At 39.2% G+C, this 20831-nt stretch overlaps 1 protein-coding gene across 2 annotated transcripts in view; it reads right to left on the bottom strand.

The window, feature by feature from the left end:
* The window catches only part of PPP3CA (protein phosphatase 3 catalytic subunit alpha), a 319865-nt gene that overhangs the window by 43616 nt on the left and 255418 nt on the right, over positions 1-20831 (bottom strand). For both annotated transcript variants that reach the window (XM_029942672.1, XM_029942676.1), the window contains exons 7-8: positions 10119-10196; positions 7581-7675 (exon numbers count right to left, since the gene is read on the bottom strand). In XM_029942672.1, coding sequence (XP_029798532.1) covers positions 7581-7675; positions 10119-10196 — 173 coding nt within the window. The remainder of the gene's footprint in view (positions 1-7580; positions 7676-10118; positions 10197-20831) is intronic.

Here is a 20831-nt window from a genome sequence, read left to right as displayed (position 1 = left end):
TAATGTATGTATTTGAATGTACAACATTCATGTAATTTTAAAGGGATAATAAATGACTCTTCATTCCAAAAGCTTTTTTATTCCTTGTTGAAGAATACTTAGTCACCTACACATAATGCAGCCATGAGTTGAATAGGGATTCTCTGAAAACATTGCCCTGAATGCCTTCAGATAACAAAGCTGACCTAGAAGACAGAGGTTAACTTGAAAACCCTGGAGTCACTCCCCTGAGTTTCAATCTCAGTGCTATTCTCAGTGAACCGTAAGGAAAGCAGGCATCCCCTTCTGTGCCCTAGTTTTTCATCAATAAAATCAAGATTTGAATGTAATGCACAGAGTATTGAAAAATTAAATGCATTTACATATGGAACTTAGAGCAGGTTCTGGAATGAGATAAATGTTCTACTATTATTATTATTATTATTATTAATCATTTGCTCCTTGCATGAATAAAGAAAATAACGTTTGTATATATGCTCTCTCAACTGCCCAACTGAAAGGAAATATTTACATTTACTAAATATATTATTACTAACCTAAGACTTTAAAGAAAATATATCAAAGTTGTGGCAGTCAAAGTGACAATGATAATGATAATGGTATAAGAAATTATAATCATAGTTGGATTAATTCCATATATTAAAAGAGTCCTGCATATAAAAGGCAGTGAAAAGGGATATTCTGCTAAAACCTCTCTGCAGTGAATATTATCCATTCATCTCAGAGAGGTTATTTCTCTGAGAACTAATCAAAAGTTCCTACCCCAAGTCCTCCTCAGTCTTAAATGTCTACATAAATTTATTTTCTACTACTTCATGCCAACAATACAAAAAGTTAATGCTAAGAGTTTCCTTCATGTTTTCTGTTTTGCTCCTTCATAAGTTTGTAGATTCCATATCATTTTTTGGTAGGTTGTCCTAAGTTTAATAATCATTATAAAGAAGTTATCTTTCCATTGTGTGTAATTCAATACTCATTGGGGTAAAGAATAAAAGCATTTATTAAATAAATGAAGGAATTACTATTTTTCATAGGAGTTATTTTACTTATTGTTTTCCTTCAGTAACAACAAGAAAAACACTTGGCCTACAATTTTTTAGCAAATATCAAATAACAAAATGCTACCTTGAATGTGTATTTATGTTTCCTCTATTGAAAAAAGTGGTCTGAGTAAACAGTTGCTCCAGACCAATTAAGAGGATCCTTAGATTTGATGTGATACCAGGAAAACAGTAAGAGCTATGAAAACTGTTGCCACTGAACAAAATCTCTGGATTAATTTTATATAACTTACAAAGCACTGGTGGTCATATCTATGCCTGTGATTATAAAGTCCCAAAATATGCTTTAAAAATGTTTATGTCATTGCTAAACATTATTCTCATAATGAGGTTAAGATCAGCCTCAAACTCAAGAGAAATGGCTTCTTGTTTATAAAATACAGGCAATTTTGTCAGGAAGTAATCTTTTTGGCATACTGTGAAGAACGCTACCTTAGGGTTACCTGTGCATGAATTCTACCCCCCCCCCCCCCCCCCCCCCCCCCGGCTCCCTTTTCCTTTTCCCACCCTGGATAAGGGTCTGATCTAGTTGATTCTGCACTTGGTTCCTGAACCAGGCAGGGACACTAATGGTGTGATGATGCTAATGGTGTCACTGAGGGTTGAGTGCTCCAGCTAGATGTCATGGGCGTGAGGCAAGCTGGCTTCAGAGAAGTGGCATTTGCTCCTGCATGTACACATCGTGACTGCCAATAAGATTCTTACGTTGGTTTTTTTATATTAGCAATTCCATCCTCTCTTTACAATGGTATGCCAAGCTGTAAATTATCTTTTTATTTGTAAATGGTATCCTTCTGAAGTCCCTGACTATGTTTTGAAGGAAAATATTTGAGGATATTAACTCTGCCAAGTTTTGGTAGGGCTAAAATGCTTTTTAAAAGCAATTCTGTCAATTTGTCTTGTTTAAAAGTCCAAACCATCATAATACATTCTTCCCCACTCAAAAAGGGTAGACTTTTGCATTTTAGCAAACAATATTTTTCTTGTCTTATCTTTGAAACCCGATTTTGTACCTCTCTCTTCCTTTGCCTACTTTAATACTGAATTGATTTTTTTCCTCGTGGTCATTTTTAATCTCGGATCTTAATTGGTAAATTAGTTTGGTTGCCATTTAGACTTTTCTTCTCAAATCCAAAAGACATTTCATTTAATAAATTTTATTTGATTACTTAATTTTACTGTGAGTAGCTTTTCTTAGAGCTGAGTTATAAACCCCTGGAAGTATATTGTATTTCTCGATATCCCTATCATATATCCATCCGCCCATCACTCCTGCGCCCATATGACAACTCATCTGGACCACAGAGGACAGGCGCCACATGGCAACCTTGTGTAATTTACTTTAGATTTTTTTGAAGCACAGGTGTACCTAGAGAGATAAAGGACTTAACTGTTTACATCAATGTTTAAGACACATTTTTTCCAGAGGTTCGTTATAGTTTTGGGCCAAACTGAGTTGTTTAAAGCAGAGTTCACATCTGCCACTGTATTTCTCCATACTGACAGATGTTACTAAGATTGCTTAAAGGTCACTTTTGTCAGTTAAGCATATTAGTATTCTTTGGTCTCCATGGAATAATTTCCACTTTCATTTAATACCACTCTTTCCTTTGGAGTCTTTTCCAAGTATGTCCGAGTAATTTTTGATGGGATTCTTTTATTTAATGGCTATTCCACTACTAAATTATAAACCCCACTCGGGTGAAGACAATTTCCTTCTTGTTTATTTTATACTCCCAGCACCTAGTATGATGCTACGGATACAGTAAGTTCTCAATAAAGGTTTGTTGCATTGATGAGTGGGTGAGGTTGAAGTCATTTTTATAGGTGACATATTTTTTTTTGTTTTTTTTAAATTAATTTATTTATTTTGAGAGAGAGAAAGAGTAAGTCAAGGGCAGAGAGGGAAGGAGAAAGAAAGAATCCGAAGCAGGTTCTGCAGAGTCAATGCACAGCCCGATGCGGGGTTCAAACTCATGAACTGCGAGATCATGACCTGAGCCAAAATCAAGAGTCTTCCGTTTAACCAACTGAGCCCATATCATTTTAAAAAAAAGAAGAAGGAAGAGGAGAAAGAATTGGGGGAGGAGGAGGAGGGAGGGGAAGGGGGAGGATGGAAAAGGAGAAGAAGGAGAAGGGGAAGGAGTCAGAGAAGCAGCAGCAGCAGTAGCTACATGCTTGTGTCATTACTACAGTTTTCTTCTGTTGGGTGTGTTTGGGTAATTGCGAAATTGCTTTATCCTTAAGGCTACAGATTGAGAAAAACAATCCAAATGTGCAAAGTGCTCTGCAAATGTTTAACTCCAATTTGGAAAGGGTATCAGAACTGGCTAGAACTGTAATTTAAAGTGAGGTGGAGTTCTGTGGGTCAATACCTATAGGGTACTTTTGAGCACTGTCTTGCTGTTTGATTCCCAGAAAGAAAATGCATCATTCAACGCATGTGTTGAAGGCCTACCCTGTGTAACGAAGGCTACTGGGCTTTACAATGTGTATCAACAAACCCCTGCTTCAAACTAATTATAATCTGATTGGGAAGTCATAGGAATGCTAACAATAGGAAAAGCTAACTAGAGAAGAAAAATAGATGGTGAGGACAAGGGCAAATGGTTGGTATTTCAGGCATTCAGAGGAGGACTACCAACAGAAGTCCTCGAAGAAACAGACTGGTGGGCTAGGCCATTTAGGTGAGCAGACAAGAGGGAGATAAGTATTCTAAATGGAAAAGAAAGTTACTTGGCCAAAGACGTGGTGGAAAGGACAGCCATATGTGTCCAGAACAAGGAGCAGAACAATGTGTTCAGAACCCAGAGAGAAGCCGAAAGGGGTTACGAAGGTGGATCAAGCCACAAAGTGAAACTATAAGTAAGAGGCTGAGGAGGACTGTATCATCTGTCAGTTTCCCTGAAGCCACTGACAGGTGGCAAAATGACAGCAACATAAAATATTCAATGATGATAATATCTTGATACCACACCACATTTTGTTTCAAAGTAATTTCATCTATTATTCACAAAAGAAATGTTTTTCTCATTTTGCAGAGATGTCATTGCATATCAATAAATGTAAATGAGCTAGCTGTTTAATGGCAGAGCTGTGATTCAAATCTACGTCTTCTGCCCTGGCTTGTTACAAGAGTAAGCAGGAGTTGTCAGAGTGAGCAAACAGGCCAGAGGAGGGGCGAGTTGTTCCCGGATTACTGTAGACCGGAAAGGATAAGAACCTCATGAATTGGTGTGGGCTATCCCAATGGATGGGCCACTTACAGCCCTTATCACTTCTGGAAAGCTGCTTTTCATTGTAGGCAAGTACAAACTTCTAATCGGAAATAACGGATACTTAAACATGAAGCTGATCACGCATCAATTACCGGTTTGAAGATGGCAGAGTAAACCTCTTTTCCCCATTGCTTCATTTTGCCAAAGAGCATTCCTGCTGCCTTAATTGTAGGCGCTTAAAAATCAAATCACACTGTAACTATTGAGTTATAACTCCAGAGCATTTTCCGGTCAGCTGTGTCTAAGAGTCAAATGGTTAACAGAGATTCGTCACTATCTTGCCATTGATAATGTTTTTGAAGGGGCTTGCAACCCAGTTTTCTTGCACTGCCATTTAAAATTCTCGTTACCATTTATTTTATTCAAATGCAGTAATCCTCACTTCAGCCGTGAATAACTGACTCCTACTCCACATACTGAACACAGCGTTAGCATAATAGTCTTAAAGTGCTTCAGAGATTTTACACAAAGGTCTTTTGAAATTATGTTCAAACTGAAGAATGTATCTTTTTTCATCCTATGAGTTTATCTTTTTCTCTTCCAGAAGAATTTTTTATGAAAAGGTTCCCATAATGAAATGCTTCTCTCCCTTTTCCGAAGAGACTGTGATCTACCCTAAACACAAGAGAATACAGTGAAAAAACAACAAAACCTCAAAGATAGCAACAAATCGATGTCTATTGTTTTTTTAATGTTTATTTTTGAGAGAGAGAAACAGAGTGCACGCAGGGGAGGGGCAGAGAGAGAGAAGGAGACACAGAATCTGATGCAGGCTCCAGGCTCTGAGCTGTCAGCACAGAGCCTGATAGGAGCGGGGGCGGGGGGGGGGGGGGGGGGGGGGGGGGGGGGGGGGGGGGGGGGGGGGGGGGGGGAGTGGAAGACACGTTGCTTGAAGGTAGGACTGGTGAGATCCTGACCTGAGCTGAAGTCAGTGGTAAACCAACTGAGCCACCCACCACCCCATTAAGATCGTATTTGTTACATCAAACCCTTGACAAAGAAGCAATGTGTACCCTGTGAGAAAAATAGCCATTGGTCTCAAACAAAACCAATACCTAACATTTTGATGAGTAGAAAAAGTCTAAGTCTGTTTTATACAAAGTGAAACCCCAATCTTCTTCTTCTCCTTCTTCTTTTTTCTTTTTTTACTGTCTTAACTCTTTGCTAATTCTTCAAAAAAAAATTATAAGTATCATGCTACTTGGTAATTGGTCTGTTAAAATTCCTTGTTTGGGTGCTCCTTTTACCAGGTGAAATAGAAAAAAAATTGTTTTACTGCCATAAAAAAATAAAAACGTAAGTGTGCATATTGTATATACTTTTAGGAAATAATAGGATCATGTGGGACATGCAAGATGACCTACAGAGTTCTTGCATCCCTATCAGATACCTCAGGGAAATTCTCTGGTATGAGAACCCACATCCAATCTGAGGGAATGAAATCTTACTAGTTTTATACAGAAGACTTTAGGACTGAGACTTTGTCTGGCCAAAAAAAAAAAAAAAAAAAGTGTTTGCTGCTTAAAAATAAAAGTTTCAAAAACACTGGTCTTGATTTTATTTTTTTTTTCCTTTTTCCAATCAAATGTGAACCATTCTTTAATACCCAGGTCACATTTTGCCTTAAACAAGGCCTTCTCTGACCATTCTAGAAAATCATTCTTGTTGAATGTACTTATTTAACTCTTAGTTTTACTTTTTGACACTGTGTCTTGTATTTTTATTCAGTCACCCACAAGTCGTACTTTGTGAACGGGCTTATAAGCCCTTGGCATGCCAACAGCATATTTTGTTTTACTTTGTATGTTTCTCGTCACAGAGTACTAAGGACAGGTCCTCTTTTCTAGATATTAGGTGACCAGGAAAGAGGGGGCGACTCTCCCTTGCTCTCTACCATCCATAGTTGTGACAGAAACTTCACTGTGCCTTCGTTTTCTTTTTAATGTTTCTTTTTATTACTTATTTTTGAAAGAGAGAGACAGCGTGAGCAGGGGAGGGTCAGAGAGAGAGAGGGAGACACAGAATCCGAAGACAACCTCCAGGCTCTGAGCTAGCTGTCAGCACAGAGCTGATGCGGGGCTCGAACCCATGAACCTTGAGATCATGACCTGAGCTGAAGCGGGAAGCTCAACCAACTGAGCCACTCAGGCGCCTCAAAAACATTACTGTGCCTTCTAATAACTTCACTCTGTAGCCCCAGAGGTGGGCTCACCACAGTCAAAATGGCAGTGTAAGAGACTGTGGTGTGGCCATCCCACCCAGAAGGCATGTAGCTCTGGGCTTTCAGCGGGGCTGAGAGCTGGAGAGTCCTGTGCTCCATGCGCACAATTATCGCACAAGGACAGCACAGATGAGTGTGTATGTGGGGGCAGGCAAGGATCTCAGAAAGCCACCCTCAGATATGATGTATAAATATGTCGACCAATGCTAACTATAGTTAATGGCTCTTTCACCTTTTGTCACCCATTATGTCACACGTATACCACTTCCTATCATTTCTGAATAAAGAAATTACCTTGATTAAAAAAAAAAAGATAATGTGACCCTTGCTCCTCCTCTCTTTCCTATCATCAGTAAGTAATGCCCTCTTGTTTCCTGGTCTCTTTTAGGCCCACAGGTATGGAGTTTCACAAAGGAAGTACAGGATGCTAAACCAGAAGATTTGGGTTTGACTCCAGTTCATCAGGACCTAATTGAGTGACCTGGGGCAAGGCAATTTAGCCACAGAGACTCACTCTACATATGGAAAGGGGGATTAATTCATTTTTTTAAAAAATAAATAAATATGCACTTGCCTGGCACAGTATCTGACTCATGGTAGGTATTCAGTAAATGCAGTTTGAGTCTGAATTTCAAGCCATAGTTTCTTTTGCTTATTTTTCTTGATCCTTTAGAAGCACAATCACACTATTCTCACTTAAATCCACATCCTTTTTAAGCGGCATGATTTTGGATTGCTTTCACTTAGGTCTTTTAAAACCCTTACCTACCAGACCAGTTTACTATAGACCCTGCTATACATTAGAATCTCCAGGAGAATCGCTAAAAAATAACAGTACCTTAGCTCAACCTAACCTGTAACTCTGAAGATTATCACAAAATTTGCATCCAACATTAAATGAAAAAGCAAAGGGAAAAAGAATGGCTAACAATGCTTCACTAAAACCAAACCCAAGTAAAATAGCTTAAGAATTATCACACAAAGTATGTAAGGGTGCAAGAGGGATCTCAAACCACTTACCTTTGTTATTGTATACATCTAAGTAATTTGGTGCTGAAAAAATTGTAATTAGAGAAGGGAAGCCTGTTGTTTGGCTTTTCCTGTACATGCGATACCTAAAAACAACAAATACGAGTTAAAACAAGGCCATTATGAAAAAAAATATCAAGTTATAGCCTTAGCAATAGAAAATTAAAGTTATGTTTTATCATGCCAAGAGAACTCAATTACATAACAGGAGACAAAATTTTCACTCTAGTGTCTGTTTTACACAGACATCAATCCATCTCAAGGTTGACAATAAAACATGTACCATTTCCGAATACGCCTTTCCTGAGTTTAACAGACTTAGGGGAAGGGTGAAATTCAATGCCACGTCATAATTCACTTCCCTCTGCTCAACAGAGAGGACAGAAGTTACTTTTTGCACGAAGATATCCCACACCTACCATGTTTTTGAGAAGGTTGCCATTTTTTTTGACATGAGACTAAATAAACCAGAGCAACATATAAATCTTTACTACTAATAACCGGGCTGATTATTCTATTTATCTACAATATTGGCAATATGTCCATGACAGTCTTGACTAAGTGATTTGCTTCTCAAAGAACGGTTAAAACTATGGGTTTTAAATAGTGAAAGTTGTTTCTATTTTAGAACTTCTTTATTACCAATCTCTTCTGGGATCTGCAGGTCAAAGATTATTGTCTCAGCAGGGTAATAATCAATCAGTAATGAAACAGAACATCTGCAAGATCTTTGGAAATAAACCAACAATCCATTACTTTTCTTCTACTTAGATAAAAATAGGATTCTAGTCCTCAAATTAAAAAAACCATACAGGAAACTCTGCCTCTTTTCCATTAAGGGGAAAGCCTCTGTCATGATTTCTATGTAATAGATTTTAGTAATATCAGTTTAGAAAAATTATTATAAAGTGCAAAACAAAATGTTATCATTCCTTGGGTATATCGTGTCAGTTATTTCTGGCTGAATAACCATGCCTACTTTTAATTGGGTTCTAAAGGGGCCTCAAATAATACATTCAGATAGATAGCTAACCACCTAAAAATTTATAATTTTAAAAATATTTGATACTACTTTCCCCAGAAGGAAATATCCTCTTAAAAATCTTTTGAAATGTTCTAGAAGTATTTATTCTGCATATCGAACTGAACTTCACTGGGGGGGAAAGGTCAGAAGGTGAAAGAAAATAACATTCTCTCTCAGTCTTAGTACCTTGATGCTATAACTCATGACTGGCTATGCCTACCTGACAACAAATAAAAACAAAGAAATTAGATGATGTAATCTCAGTTTTCCCTCCAAATCAATCAAATGCTCATTTCAAACAAATATACTACTTGCTTTTAACTGATGCATTTCAAAAAATATTTTCAAAGAAGCAGATGACTTCTGGTCTATAGTGGGAATAATATAAAGCTGCCTAAAACGCTCAGTTGGGATAGTCATGGTGATACCACTGCCTTGAAAAGTAAAAACAAAAACAGAAACAGAAACACAAACAAAAACAGAAAGAACTTATCTGAGGACCTGATTGGTTAGGCATATCACTAGGTTATGTCAATGGTCAGCTATGACATAATAGTACTGGATCCAATACTAAACGGTTGGATCAGTTCATACCTGTTGATTATTGCTTGAAAAAAGCTAATTTTGACAGGAACCTGGGATCTGCCTTGGTTTGGGATCATCGGACACGGGCTTACTTCAAAATGTAGGCATCTCTATTCCTAATTTCAGCACACGGATTATAATACTAAGTGGTCCTCTCTTCCAAAAAATTCAGAATATGAAGGACTGAGTTCAAGCATTTGAAGGCAAACACTATCTTTCAGTGGAGCCTACTGAGAAGGGCACTGGACTTCCAATCCTTTTCATTATGACTTTTTCTCCCGAACGCAGAGCTCATGCACTATTGAACCGAGTATCTGGTGTTTCTTAATTTTCTAAGCCCCTGTCATTGGTCTATCAGCTATACTAATAATTATACTAACCCTGGACCCTAAATTTTAAAATTTACTTTTATAAAATCATGTTATACACTTATTAGTTAGAATATAGGATTTTCTCCCTCATTTACATTTCTCTGCTTTTGTCCTTTAAAAGTTCACAAGAGTCAGGAATGATATTCTTTAAACAAGAGTACACCGTGCAATATCTGTTAAATATCTATGTGTAATTCTTATTCATATTGCCAACCAAGACTGAAAAGCTGCTGGTAATTAACTCACTTACTGGACCGTGGGAAGAGCAGGAATGGAAAGAAATCAGAGGGACCCTTACAAGGGCTTAAGAAAGCCAGCTGAAAATTTTACCCGTTCAAGCTAAAAATGGAGGTGCTTTAAAGAAAACTTTACAACACATTTACAACTCATTCCCCAGCATCCTACCCTGTCTGTGTCATCAGAAGACAATTTTAAGATCTAACTGCTTCAGGGAGAGAGCCTAGCAAAAGAGACCCTCCACAGCCTGAATGAACGAAGTGAGGAAGCGGCAACCTAGAGGCTATGCATGGTTCCCATAAAACCGCTCACCCTGCATCTTGGGCTTCATGGGCTCGGAGTATAGATAACAAGTTATTGTGCTGTAAGAATTCACATACAGCCGGGTAACTGCCAGAGATAAAAAAAAGAGAAAGAAGCATCTGTTATACAATCATCCAGTGTAGCACATTGACTTGTAACATCCCGAACTATGTGATTTGATCAGGCATAATCAAACATACAACATTCGTGAAACAAGCCTCTTGGCTCCCAGGACAGGTTTTTTTCCCCCCTCCTGTGGCAGAAAAAAACCTGCAGCTTGACTTGCTACTTAATCAGAAAGGGCTGGAGATGTGTGAACTGGACAAAAAAATGCAAGCCATTATATAACAACATTAGAAAAATGTCCACTTGTGGAGAAAATCAGTATCATCAAGTCTACATTTACACACAGGTGAACAGAAGCATCAAGATAACATGAGAATAGAATTTAAAACATAAACCTCAATGTTTTCAAACACAGCACTATTTGTATTTGGATGCAAGTGCATGCCTGAGTACTCTACAGAGAGACTGAGTTAGGGAGTAGGAGAGAATAAATCTTCTGGAAACCAAGTTATGAACTTACTGATGAGCACATTAATTGGTATATCCTTCAAAATCTAAACACAATTATGGAATTCACAGGTTTTAAACTGCGTACTTTAAATATGATCAACAGAACTGTATCTTAAGATTTATTCTTTATCTTGGCTTAATAAAAATATTAAACATATAATCAAGATGACTTTATCTGTTAAGGAAGTCTCTAAATCAAACATGGGAAAAATGAAATTCAGTGGGTACCTGGGTAGCTCAGTAAGTTAAGCCTCCGACTTTGGCTCAGGTCATGAACTCATGGTTCGTGAGTCTGAGCCCCACATTAGGCCCTGTGCTGACAGCTCAGAGCCTGAAGCCTTGCTTCAGGTTCTGTGTCTCCCTCTCTCTCTGTTCCTTCCTTGCTCACACTCTGTCTCTAGCTCTTTCTCAAAAATAAAATAAACTTAAGAAACAAAGAAATTCAAATGACAAGCTAAACTTGTAAAACTCTTTGCAATCACTTTGTCTCTAAGAATTTTTAATGAGATACATGTATGTCATAAAAATGAATAAATTTTATATATTTCAAATAGACAGCAAACCAATGCTCATTTTAATATAAAGAAACTGCTGATGTCCACTAGAACTTAAACTACAGAAACTGTAAGAAGCATTCAGCAATTATAAAAATAGCACTTTGAAGAAATACTAAATACTGCATGTCTTTATAATTTATTATAAAGAGAAGATGAAAACAATTTCTATATTAAAGATTTTGTAAGAATTCCTTGCTCAAAAGGGAAAAAAATACCATTAATATGGCATACCACTGAAGAGATGTTGATTATTAAAAGGTTTCAGGGTGCCTGGGTGGCTCAGTTGGTTAAGCATTCGACTTCAGCTCAGGTCATGATCTCACAGTTTGTGGGTTCGAGCCCTGTGACTGGCTCTGTGCTGACAGCTCAGAGCCTGATGCCTGCTTCTGATTCTATGTCTCCCTCTCTATCTGCCCCTCCCCTGCTCATGCTCTGTCTCTCAATCATAAATAAATGTTAAAAAAATTTAAAAAAAAAAGGACTCAGTTCATTGCAAAACTGGGATCTGAAATCAAAAATAGTCATGAGGCACCTGGGTGGCTCAGTCAGTGAAGTACCTGACTTTGGCTCAGGTCATGGTCTCATGGTCTGTGAGTTCCAACCCTGTATTGGGTTCTGTGCTGACAGCTCAAAGTCTGAAACTGCTTTGTATTTTGTGTGTGTGTCTCTCTCTCTGCCCCTCCCTTTCTCTGTGCCTCTTTCTCTAAAAAATAAACAAACATTAAAAAATTTTTTAAAAGTAGTCTCTGTTCATGTGCACACATTTATGTGCATTTGTGAGCAATATATGTATGTCTTCTAGAATATTTTAGCAATTTGCTAGAAGAGAAAAAGAAGAGACCTTCATAAGGCCTTCACTTCCTAATTGTCCCAGGTCAGCTCAGTAAATGAATGTGAATGTAGCTGTGGGTCACTGGATAACCTACGAACTGGAGAAGATGGCCCAGAATGTCCACAGGGAAATATGTCTGTATGGTATTTAGGTCAAGAGTTGACCAACACCAACTTTTGTTCTACCTTAGGAGAAGGTGAGTATACGACCTTTCCAGATGAATGTGTCAACAAAAGAAACCCTAACTGCTGAGACACTGGTGGGTCTTTAAAAAATAGCACATATATTTGTACATTTTTAGCCATAAGGTGCCCAGCCAAGGGATGACAGAGTAGGATGCACTCAATAAATGTTCCTTCCCTATCTCCTTAAGCCATTTTGTTTTCTTGTGCCCTTGAAATATTTCTTTAGAAGGACACTTTATTGCCTTGTTGTACCACTGTAAGACAGAGGGCGTTTGTCTAGGTCTGTCATGTTTTGTCCTTGGGCAAATGGCTTGGCAGCACTTTTTACATTTATGTTTTCCTTTTGTTAGAACCCACACCAGTCTTATGAAAGCATCATTTTAATATATTTTCTTCATGCTAAGTTTGATACCCTTATGTGTTTAAGGTTTCTCCCATGGAAATATATACCTGATTTTTTTTACGGTAACCTGAAGAAAACAAAATTAACCTTGCAGCAATCTGCTAGGTTAATAGCATTAAGTGAGGAAGATGTGTATCATTACTTGGAAGGCACTCATTTTGAAGAAAAATCTCTAGACGTTTAAAGGCATACATAATCAAATACTCAAATTCTCTAAGAATTACAAATATTTTTCTAAATAAACTTAGAAAATATTGACTATCATCAAGATTCCCATTATTGGTCAACTGTCTGCCTGTGATACATTGTCTTTAATAATATTAGGTGGCAAAAAAGCTGCAAGACTTTACAACATTTTTATGCTTTTTAATGGAAATGATGATAAACCAAAAAGCATTCAAGCTAAAAAGAACTAAAGAAGATATACATTATTAATAGTAGAGTCAAAGATTCACTGGTCATTTGTTTATTTGTTAGATGAAAACAACCCCTAATCCCTGTATTAGGCACCAGGAGAAGTGCCACGGTAAATTGTAAGGTGTGCTTTGTCTCGAGGGTATTTATTATCTAGGCAGGAAAGTAAAGCATGTATTGACATTATGAAATAAGAAAGCAAGCACTTGGGCCTGGGGAGATTTTTTTCAAAAATATCTTATCTCGTGTTAGATCTTTTGGTTTTCTTTTCTTGCATTAATGAGGTGACACTTCTGTGTTTTGTGTCCGACACGGAGAAAGAGCCCCCTTCCCCCAGGCTGGTTAGCCCAAGCAAGGGCCCAGGCCTTGTTTTTAGCAGAGGGCTGGCTGGATCTCAGTCCCACTCACAGCCTTCCATGGGGCACCCTTGTCAGGAAACACGTGTACGCTTTTGTCGAACCCAGTGTCCTGGAAACGTCTTGAAATAAGACTTAATGCAAAGATCTGGGAAGGGCAGTGATACTTTGAGCTTTGTGATATCCATTTAGCAGCATGCACTGCTGTGTTTGGGGACGAAGTTGTACTGTCTGAAAATGCCTTTTTTTTTTCCCCACTTGGAACATGATTACTCCTTAAGCACTAGAGAATACATTTCTCAGAGTAGAAAAGGAGGTGGAAATCTCCATGGAATAGTGGGAATCCTTAGATCTGGGTTTTTATTCCAATTTCTTGTGTAGACTCTGGAAAATTGATAAACCTCTATGAGCCTGTATTACCTCATTTTAAAAATTCAGATGGTAGCATTTATACCACAAACTTAAGATAAAGACCAAATGAGTTAGCAATGTATGTAAATTCCCTAGTCCAGGGTTTGGACTGATAGTGGTAGACCTGTAACAACTCTTAATTTTCTCTCCCCACCATGGTGTGGAAGATAGAGTCCATCATAGATTGGTGACTCAGCAGCTCTCAATTGTAGTAGTAGCTGTTGTGAAAAAACAAGCTACAGGCCTAAAACGGCATCCCTAAGGCCAAGTCACCAAAGTGGGGCTTAATACCTAACCTAAAGGAAGTTTCAACCTCCCTCAAAAAGGAAAATCTTAACTGGTCAGTTAGGAATTTTCTGAGCCGCACCAGTGAGGTAATCTGTTGCATGGCCCTCTGCCTCAACCAGAAGAAGATGAGGTAATGGTCATAAGACCCCCTGCGCCTCCTGTAAGGGAAAGTGACTGGCCTGAAACAAGACTTTCTGTTCTTTTGCTAATAACTCCCTGCCCCACACTCCTTCCTATAAAAACCTTTCATTTTTGTACAGCCCCTCGGAGCCCCTCTACTTGCTAGAGGGGTGCTGCCTGGTTCATGCATCTTTTCAGAAAGCCAATTAGATCTTAAAATTTAATCCATTGATTTTTTTTCTTTTACACTGTTAAATTTATTAGTTGTGACTTGTGTCAGATCATTAAAAAATTTTTAGTGTTTTTTATTTATTTTTGAGAGACAGAAAGAGACAGTGCAAACAGGGGAGGGTCAGAGAGAGAGGGAGACACAGAATTCAAAGCAGGTTCCAGGCTCTGAGCTAGCTGTCAGCACAGAGACCGATGCGGGGCTTGAATCCACAAACCGGGAGATCATTCCCTACCAGAAGACTTCATCAAAAGGCTTTTTTATGCTTTCATGTTTTCATTTATACTTCCCTTGAGTATTTTTAACTTGTAGAAAATCCCACTCTTCTGCCAAATTATCACTGGTGAACTTTCCCCTCAAACCGAGCTCATCCTGAGGTGTGCACAGAACTGCTCCATCTCCCATGAACCCGTAACATATTTGTCTAAGACAGCATTTGTCATGTGGTGGTGGTAATTATGTTTACTATCCACCAATAGTGAATGCTTTAAGAGACAGATACAATTAAAAAATTTTTTTGATGTGTATTTATTATTGAGACCGAGAGAAACAGAGCATGAATGGGGGAGAGGCAGAGAGAGAGAGAGAGAGAGAGAGAGAGAAAGAGACCCAGAATCTGAGGCAGGCTCCAGGATCTGAGCTGTCAGCACAGAGCCCGATGTGGGGCTCGAACCCACAAACTGTGAGATCATGACCTGAGCTGAAGTCAAATGCTCAACTGAATGAACCACCCAGGCGCCCCCAGATACGATTTTTAAATTTGTCTTTATATCCTAAATTTTAGCAGCAATTTGTCAGATTATTGGAGCTCACATTCAATTGCTGGAACAGCCTCAACAGGACAGCCTCGCAGGTGAGAGATGCCAAGGGTGTCGTTCCTTCATCAGGTTCACTAAAACAGGCATGTATCCTGGAACCCCTTGCTAAGGGATCCATCGGGAGAGAGCCTCTCCCTGCCCCCTTGGCATCCTTCCCCTCTCTTGGGCTAGCAGTAAGGGAGAACTCTACCCAACTGCTAAGTTCCTCCTCTTGCTTCTGAGGGCTGGGCAATGGGTCCTTAGCCCCTGGGTGTCCTGAGGGCTGGCAATGGGTCCTTAGCCCCTGGGTGTCCGGATGCTGTCAGGCTTATCTTTCCCCAGGACTTGCCATGTCTTTGTTTGGTTTTATTTTCTTTTCTTTTCCCCAGGGTTCTTCAAGTAATTTCATTTTCTCCACTAGGTATCAAGTCTGGAAGGGCTCCAACTCTCTCTGCCAGAACTTCACCTGAGCCTGAGTCCTCACTTGCACCTGGCTGCGGGCGGGCTCAAGAGCAGGGGGCAATTTTCATTTAAAACAAACATTTTATTGAAGCTTAATTTCTATACGGAAAACTGCCCAAGTCGGAAGATTACAAATGGATGATGTGCCCCTTGTAACTAGCACTCAGGCCAAGCCATAGAACATGACGCAAAACCAGCCACTCTTCATACCCTTCAAATCCCCCTCCCCTCCTCGCGAAGGTTGACGGCCACCCTGGCCAGTTAGCTTTCTGGAATATTCACCTCTTATTTCCATGTTCTCATCAGGATGCACTCTGTATGTGTTTTCGTCCACTGACATCCCTGTGACCCTCACCCCTGTCATTATGTGCAGCTTTGGTTAACTCACTCTCATTCACTGATTTTAGGTATAGAGATATACTACAATTTATTACTCATTCCGTTAAATAGACATTTGGGTGGCCTCCACTTCTTGGCTATTATGAATACTGTTTCTGTGAACAATCTTTTGTGTGCACATATGTATGTACACATTTCCAGTGGATATAAAAATAGAATAGTTTAGTTACATGAATACTTGGCTTTAGTGTACAATGAAGCAGCTAACTGTGATTAGGAGCAGTAAAATGGGACCACTCAGAGGGTCATCTTTCTACATGTGTTCTATTTCATCATATTTTCTTTTTTTAAGGTTTATTTATTTATTTTGAGAGAGAAACAGAGAAAGTGGGGGAGCGGCAGAGGGAGAGAGAGCATCCCAAGCAGGCTCCACACTGACAGCACAGAACTCAATTCAGGGTTTGAACTCATGAACCATGAGATCATGAGTCAGAAGCTTAACAGATTGAGCCGCCCAGGCATCCCCGTCATATTGTCATGAACACCACTTTCCCTGCCTACAGAGAGCCTCCCCAAATGACTGGTCTGGTCGGATATGTCCTACTCATCCTTTAAAACTCAGATCTAGTAAGTAACACTTCCATCATACATTGTCCCTTCAATTCCAATCCACCCCTGTTTGGGCTAGGCCCCTTAGTGTGTGTGTGTGTGTGTGTGTGTGTGTGTGTGTGTGTGTGTGTGTGTGTGTGTGTGTGTGTGTATGTGTGAGAGAGAGAGAGAGAGAGAGTGATTGAGAGAGAGAGAGAGAGAGAGAGAGAGAGAATCTCTACATTCCTCACAGCACTACTCACCTTCCACTGTATTTGTCACAGCTTACATGTCTCTGGCACACAAAGGCACTGTCCTTCAAAGGCAGGTACTCTAAATATCTATAAAACCTCACAGAAGGCATATACAATAGGTGCTCAACTAATGTTTGTTAAACAATTGAATGATCAAATGTATTCTCAAAAGAATGCCCATTAAGGAGACCATGTGATTTGGGAAGGGAGTGGGAAGGGTGTTGTGAAATTTAGGTGTGATTTCAACAAACTAAAAATGCAAGTCTTGAACTTCGCGTGAGAACAAGGGAAGGCAGGGTGGTCTACGTGCTGGTGATATTTTTAAGAAAGGTCAATAAGATGGAATGATTAATTGGTGGTGATTTCTATGTAAAAAGAAAATGCAGAGATCTTTGCTAGTCTGCGTGACTGTTAATAGAACTGTTAATAGAAACAGCGAAACCAGGAGGAATCTCCCGTGGGGAAGTAAATAATAATACTTTCCAGGCAAGGTGAGTTAAGGTGAAAATGAGACATCTAAGATAATAACTCTCAGCAGCCACCCAGAGCAGAGAAGCCCAGCTCATGAAGATAAACAGATGAAGGAGCTAGATCTGTAATCAAACCAGAGTTTTCAGTTCACAGTGAAGCTAAGAGAACGTGTGAGCTTCTGGGTGTTGGGGAGGAGAAGTGTGAAGAAAAAAATGTGGAAATCCAGAGGAAGACCAAGATGGGCAGCACAAGAGGCAGAATTCTGCTGGATCAGTTAGAGGAGAATCAGGACAAGTAAGAAGGAGGAATCGGATGATTTCCAGGTGGAAGGGGTTGGCAAGTGTCAACTGCAAGAAGAGAAGGTGGGCTGTGTGTGTAGGGGGGAGTGGGGGAGGACAGGCTGCTGATCTGTGATTAAGAGCCCAGCAGTGATTTGAGTGAGCCGCAATTTGCAGCTTCAGAAACACTTTTAAAATGGCTGTCAAGATGTTCTTTAACTCTCAGAGTTTACAGGAACTTCAGAATGTCTGACTGAACTCACTCCTTTCGAAGGAAGCCAGACCTAGAACACAAAGCTTATGTGATTCATCCAAGGCAGACGTGCAAACTGCCAAAATGCAGCACCGAATCCAGCTGACAGCTTTGTTTGGTCTACATGACAATGAAATTTTTACCTCCAATCTGTCAGGCTCCTCATGCATTTTTACAGTGTAAATCTTGGTCTGTTTCAAGGATCACAGGTACCTGCCTGGACATTACAGGCATTTGAGTTTGCAAACTCCGCTCTAAGGTTACAAAGACAAGGGTAGCATCTGGGCAAAAGCGGACGATTCCTTCCCCTCGATGCCATCGTCTCTCTTTCTCTAACTCATGGCGCCAAGAATGCATTCTTACCGATGCATTTGTCTGTAGAACTTCATTTTATTGAAATCATGGCCCAGACAGTATGTCAGATGAGGGACGGTTAAGCAGATTCTACATAATGTGTAAAATAAAACTGGGAGCTGCCGATCAAAATGACTGGCAATGACTCCCACATTGTCATTGTTTCTCTACAATATGTCTTGTTTGTCACCAAGTTTCTCTACCAATTCTATCACTCTCTTGTGCCCCTCTATATCAGCTTTATAAACCATGGCGACAGAAGATGCCTTTCTGCCTCCAAGGCAATTTGAAGACAAAAGAATCAAAAAGCTCTGGGAGAAGGAAAGAGTCATTTTTCTTTTCCGTAGATAAGAGAGAATCCAGCTAGATAAGAGAGAATCCAGCTTGCTTTGCCATTCGCAAGAGTCGATAGGCTGTGGGTTTAGATATTCAGCATTTGTCATGGCTACAGATATTATAGAGCCCTCTAATGAGAGGACTTAAACAATCATTTTGTGGAGAACAAAAGTGTGAAAACATGCATAATTCTCTAATTATCTAGTTGATGGACTTTATCTCTGATATAAACACATCTGTTTCTATACTGACAGAACAAAAATACCATAACTTTATGTAAGAACTTTACTTAGAAGGCTATTTATTTGAAAAGCTGACTCAGAAAACCAATGGAAGGATGTTATACTATGAATGAAAGAAAAGAATCTGATGTGCCTCAATATCAAAATCAAGAGGTTGGGATTTTATTTGCTATTGTATTATTGATGCACAGCTCAGTGGTGTCAAGTAAGTAAGTTAAACTCTCACAGTATAATTAGGGATTTGACACCAGATTTTAAAAATCGAAAAATTGGCTATGATATATTTCAACAATATTTATCTTTTTCACTAAAACTTTTAGCGTATTTAATAAAAGATCAGTTCGAAATTAACTAATTTCCTAAGAGGAACTTTAGGCTTTGGAGAAATATTTTACCACTCTTCTTCATTTCACCCAAAGACAGACTCATTAGATGTGGTGCCCAAATTTCCAAATCATGGAAATGAATTGTAACCTTTCTGATAAATAAGCTCAGAAAAAAACCCTTTCTTAAGATCTATAGCAAATATCCTTCTGTGAAGGATGCTTTACAGTGTACAAGACCAGTTTACACCTCACTTCTCAATCACTTCGACAGATGAATGAAAGGAAACTTTTCCCCCCCATAAGGAAAACTTGAGGTGTGGAACCAAACATTCTACCACTGAACAAAGTCTGATTGCTATTATGTGGAAGGATCACAGAAGGCAAGTGCAGCTGTTTGAGTTCTCCCGAGCCTTCCCATCTGCCCACCTTCCAGGGCTGGCATTGAGCATAAACTTCAGTGCACACCACATTTGGTCTATAAGTTTTGTTTAGTTTAAAGGCTATGTATTATAGAATTTAACATTCTTGATTTCTCTGTAACCTTCTCCTGTGTCTCTGGCTCCTGTCACATAAACCGTATATCCGATGCTAAGAGAACCTAGTGAAGCTGAGGTAGTCAAGTGCGGAGACCACAACTGAAGTGAAATGTCAGGGAAATCATGAGGACCAAAAAACCCAGCTGTGTTGCCGACTTCTCGCTGACGTGCTCTGAAATGTTACAAAATGGGCAAACTCCCCTATACTGGCAAATATTAAAATTATTGTAAAGATCTTTCAAAGTGGCTTGTCAAAGGGCTAATAATAAATTTACTACATGGTACCTATATATTGAGTAGCTGCTAATTTTAATTTATCCAGGGAGTCTAATAAACTTAAGAAAGTTTAAAAATAACTTCAATATAATTTAATTAACAGATTTAAAAATTGTTTTCTGTTTTAAGTTATTAAATCCAGTAAAAATACGTTATAAGTGACTATATCATTGAATGGAAAATCATGGCTGGCACTGGATTCTTTTTTCTCCAGTTTTTGAAATAGAACCAATTTTCTACCAAATTGTACTGTCTTCGTCAGCTACCTTGCCACCCTAATATCACATATCCCAAGCTCTTCTTCTTCTTGTTTTTTTTGTTTTGTTTTGTTTTTTTTTAGAGCACGAGACAACGGCAGAGTAGGAAAAGGGCAAAGAGAGAGGGAGAAAAAAAATATTTTTTTAAAGTTTATTCATTTTTGAGAGAGAGAGAGAGAGAGAGAGAGAGAGAGAGCGAGCGAGCCAGAGCAGGGGAGGGGCAGATATATATAGAGAGAGAAGGAGACAGAATCTGAAGCAGGCTCCAGGCTCTGAGCTGTCAGCACAGAGCCCCACGTGGCGCTCGGACCCACAAACTGTGAGATCATCACCTGAGCTGACATCGGACACTTAACCTACTGATCCACCCAGGAGCCTGGGGAAAGAGAATCTTAAGCAGGTTTCATGCTCAGTGCTGAGTCAGACACAGGTCCCATCCCAATGACTCTGGGATCATGACCTGAGCTGAAATCAAGATGCTCAACCAACTGAGCCACGCAGGTGACTCCCACATGCTCTTTTATGCCATTTCTATTCCTCACAGATAATATATCTGTGTATTTACAGAAATGTTTTATTTAT

Source organism: Suricata suricatta, chromosome 1, assembly GCF_006229205.1.
Source record: "Suricata suricatta isolate VVHF042 chromosome 1, meerkat_22Aug2017_6uvM2_HiC, whole genome shotgun sequence".
NCBI classification, from domain to species: domain Eukaryota; kingdom Metazoa; phylum Chordata; class Mammalia; order Carnivora; family Herpestidae; genus Suricata; species Suricata suricatta.
Note: the sequence above shows the minus strand (reverse complement) of the source record. Positions and strands in the feature narration are given on the sequence as shown.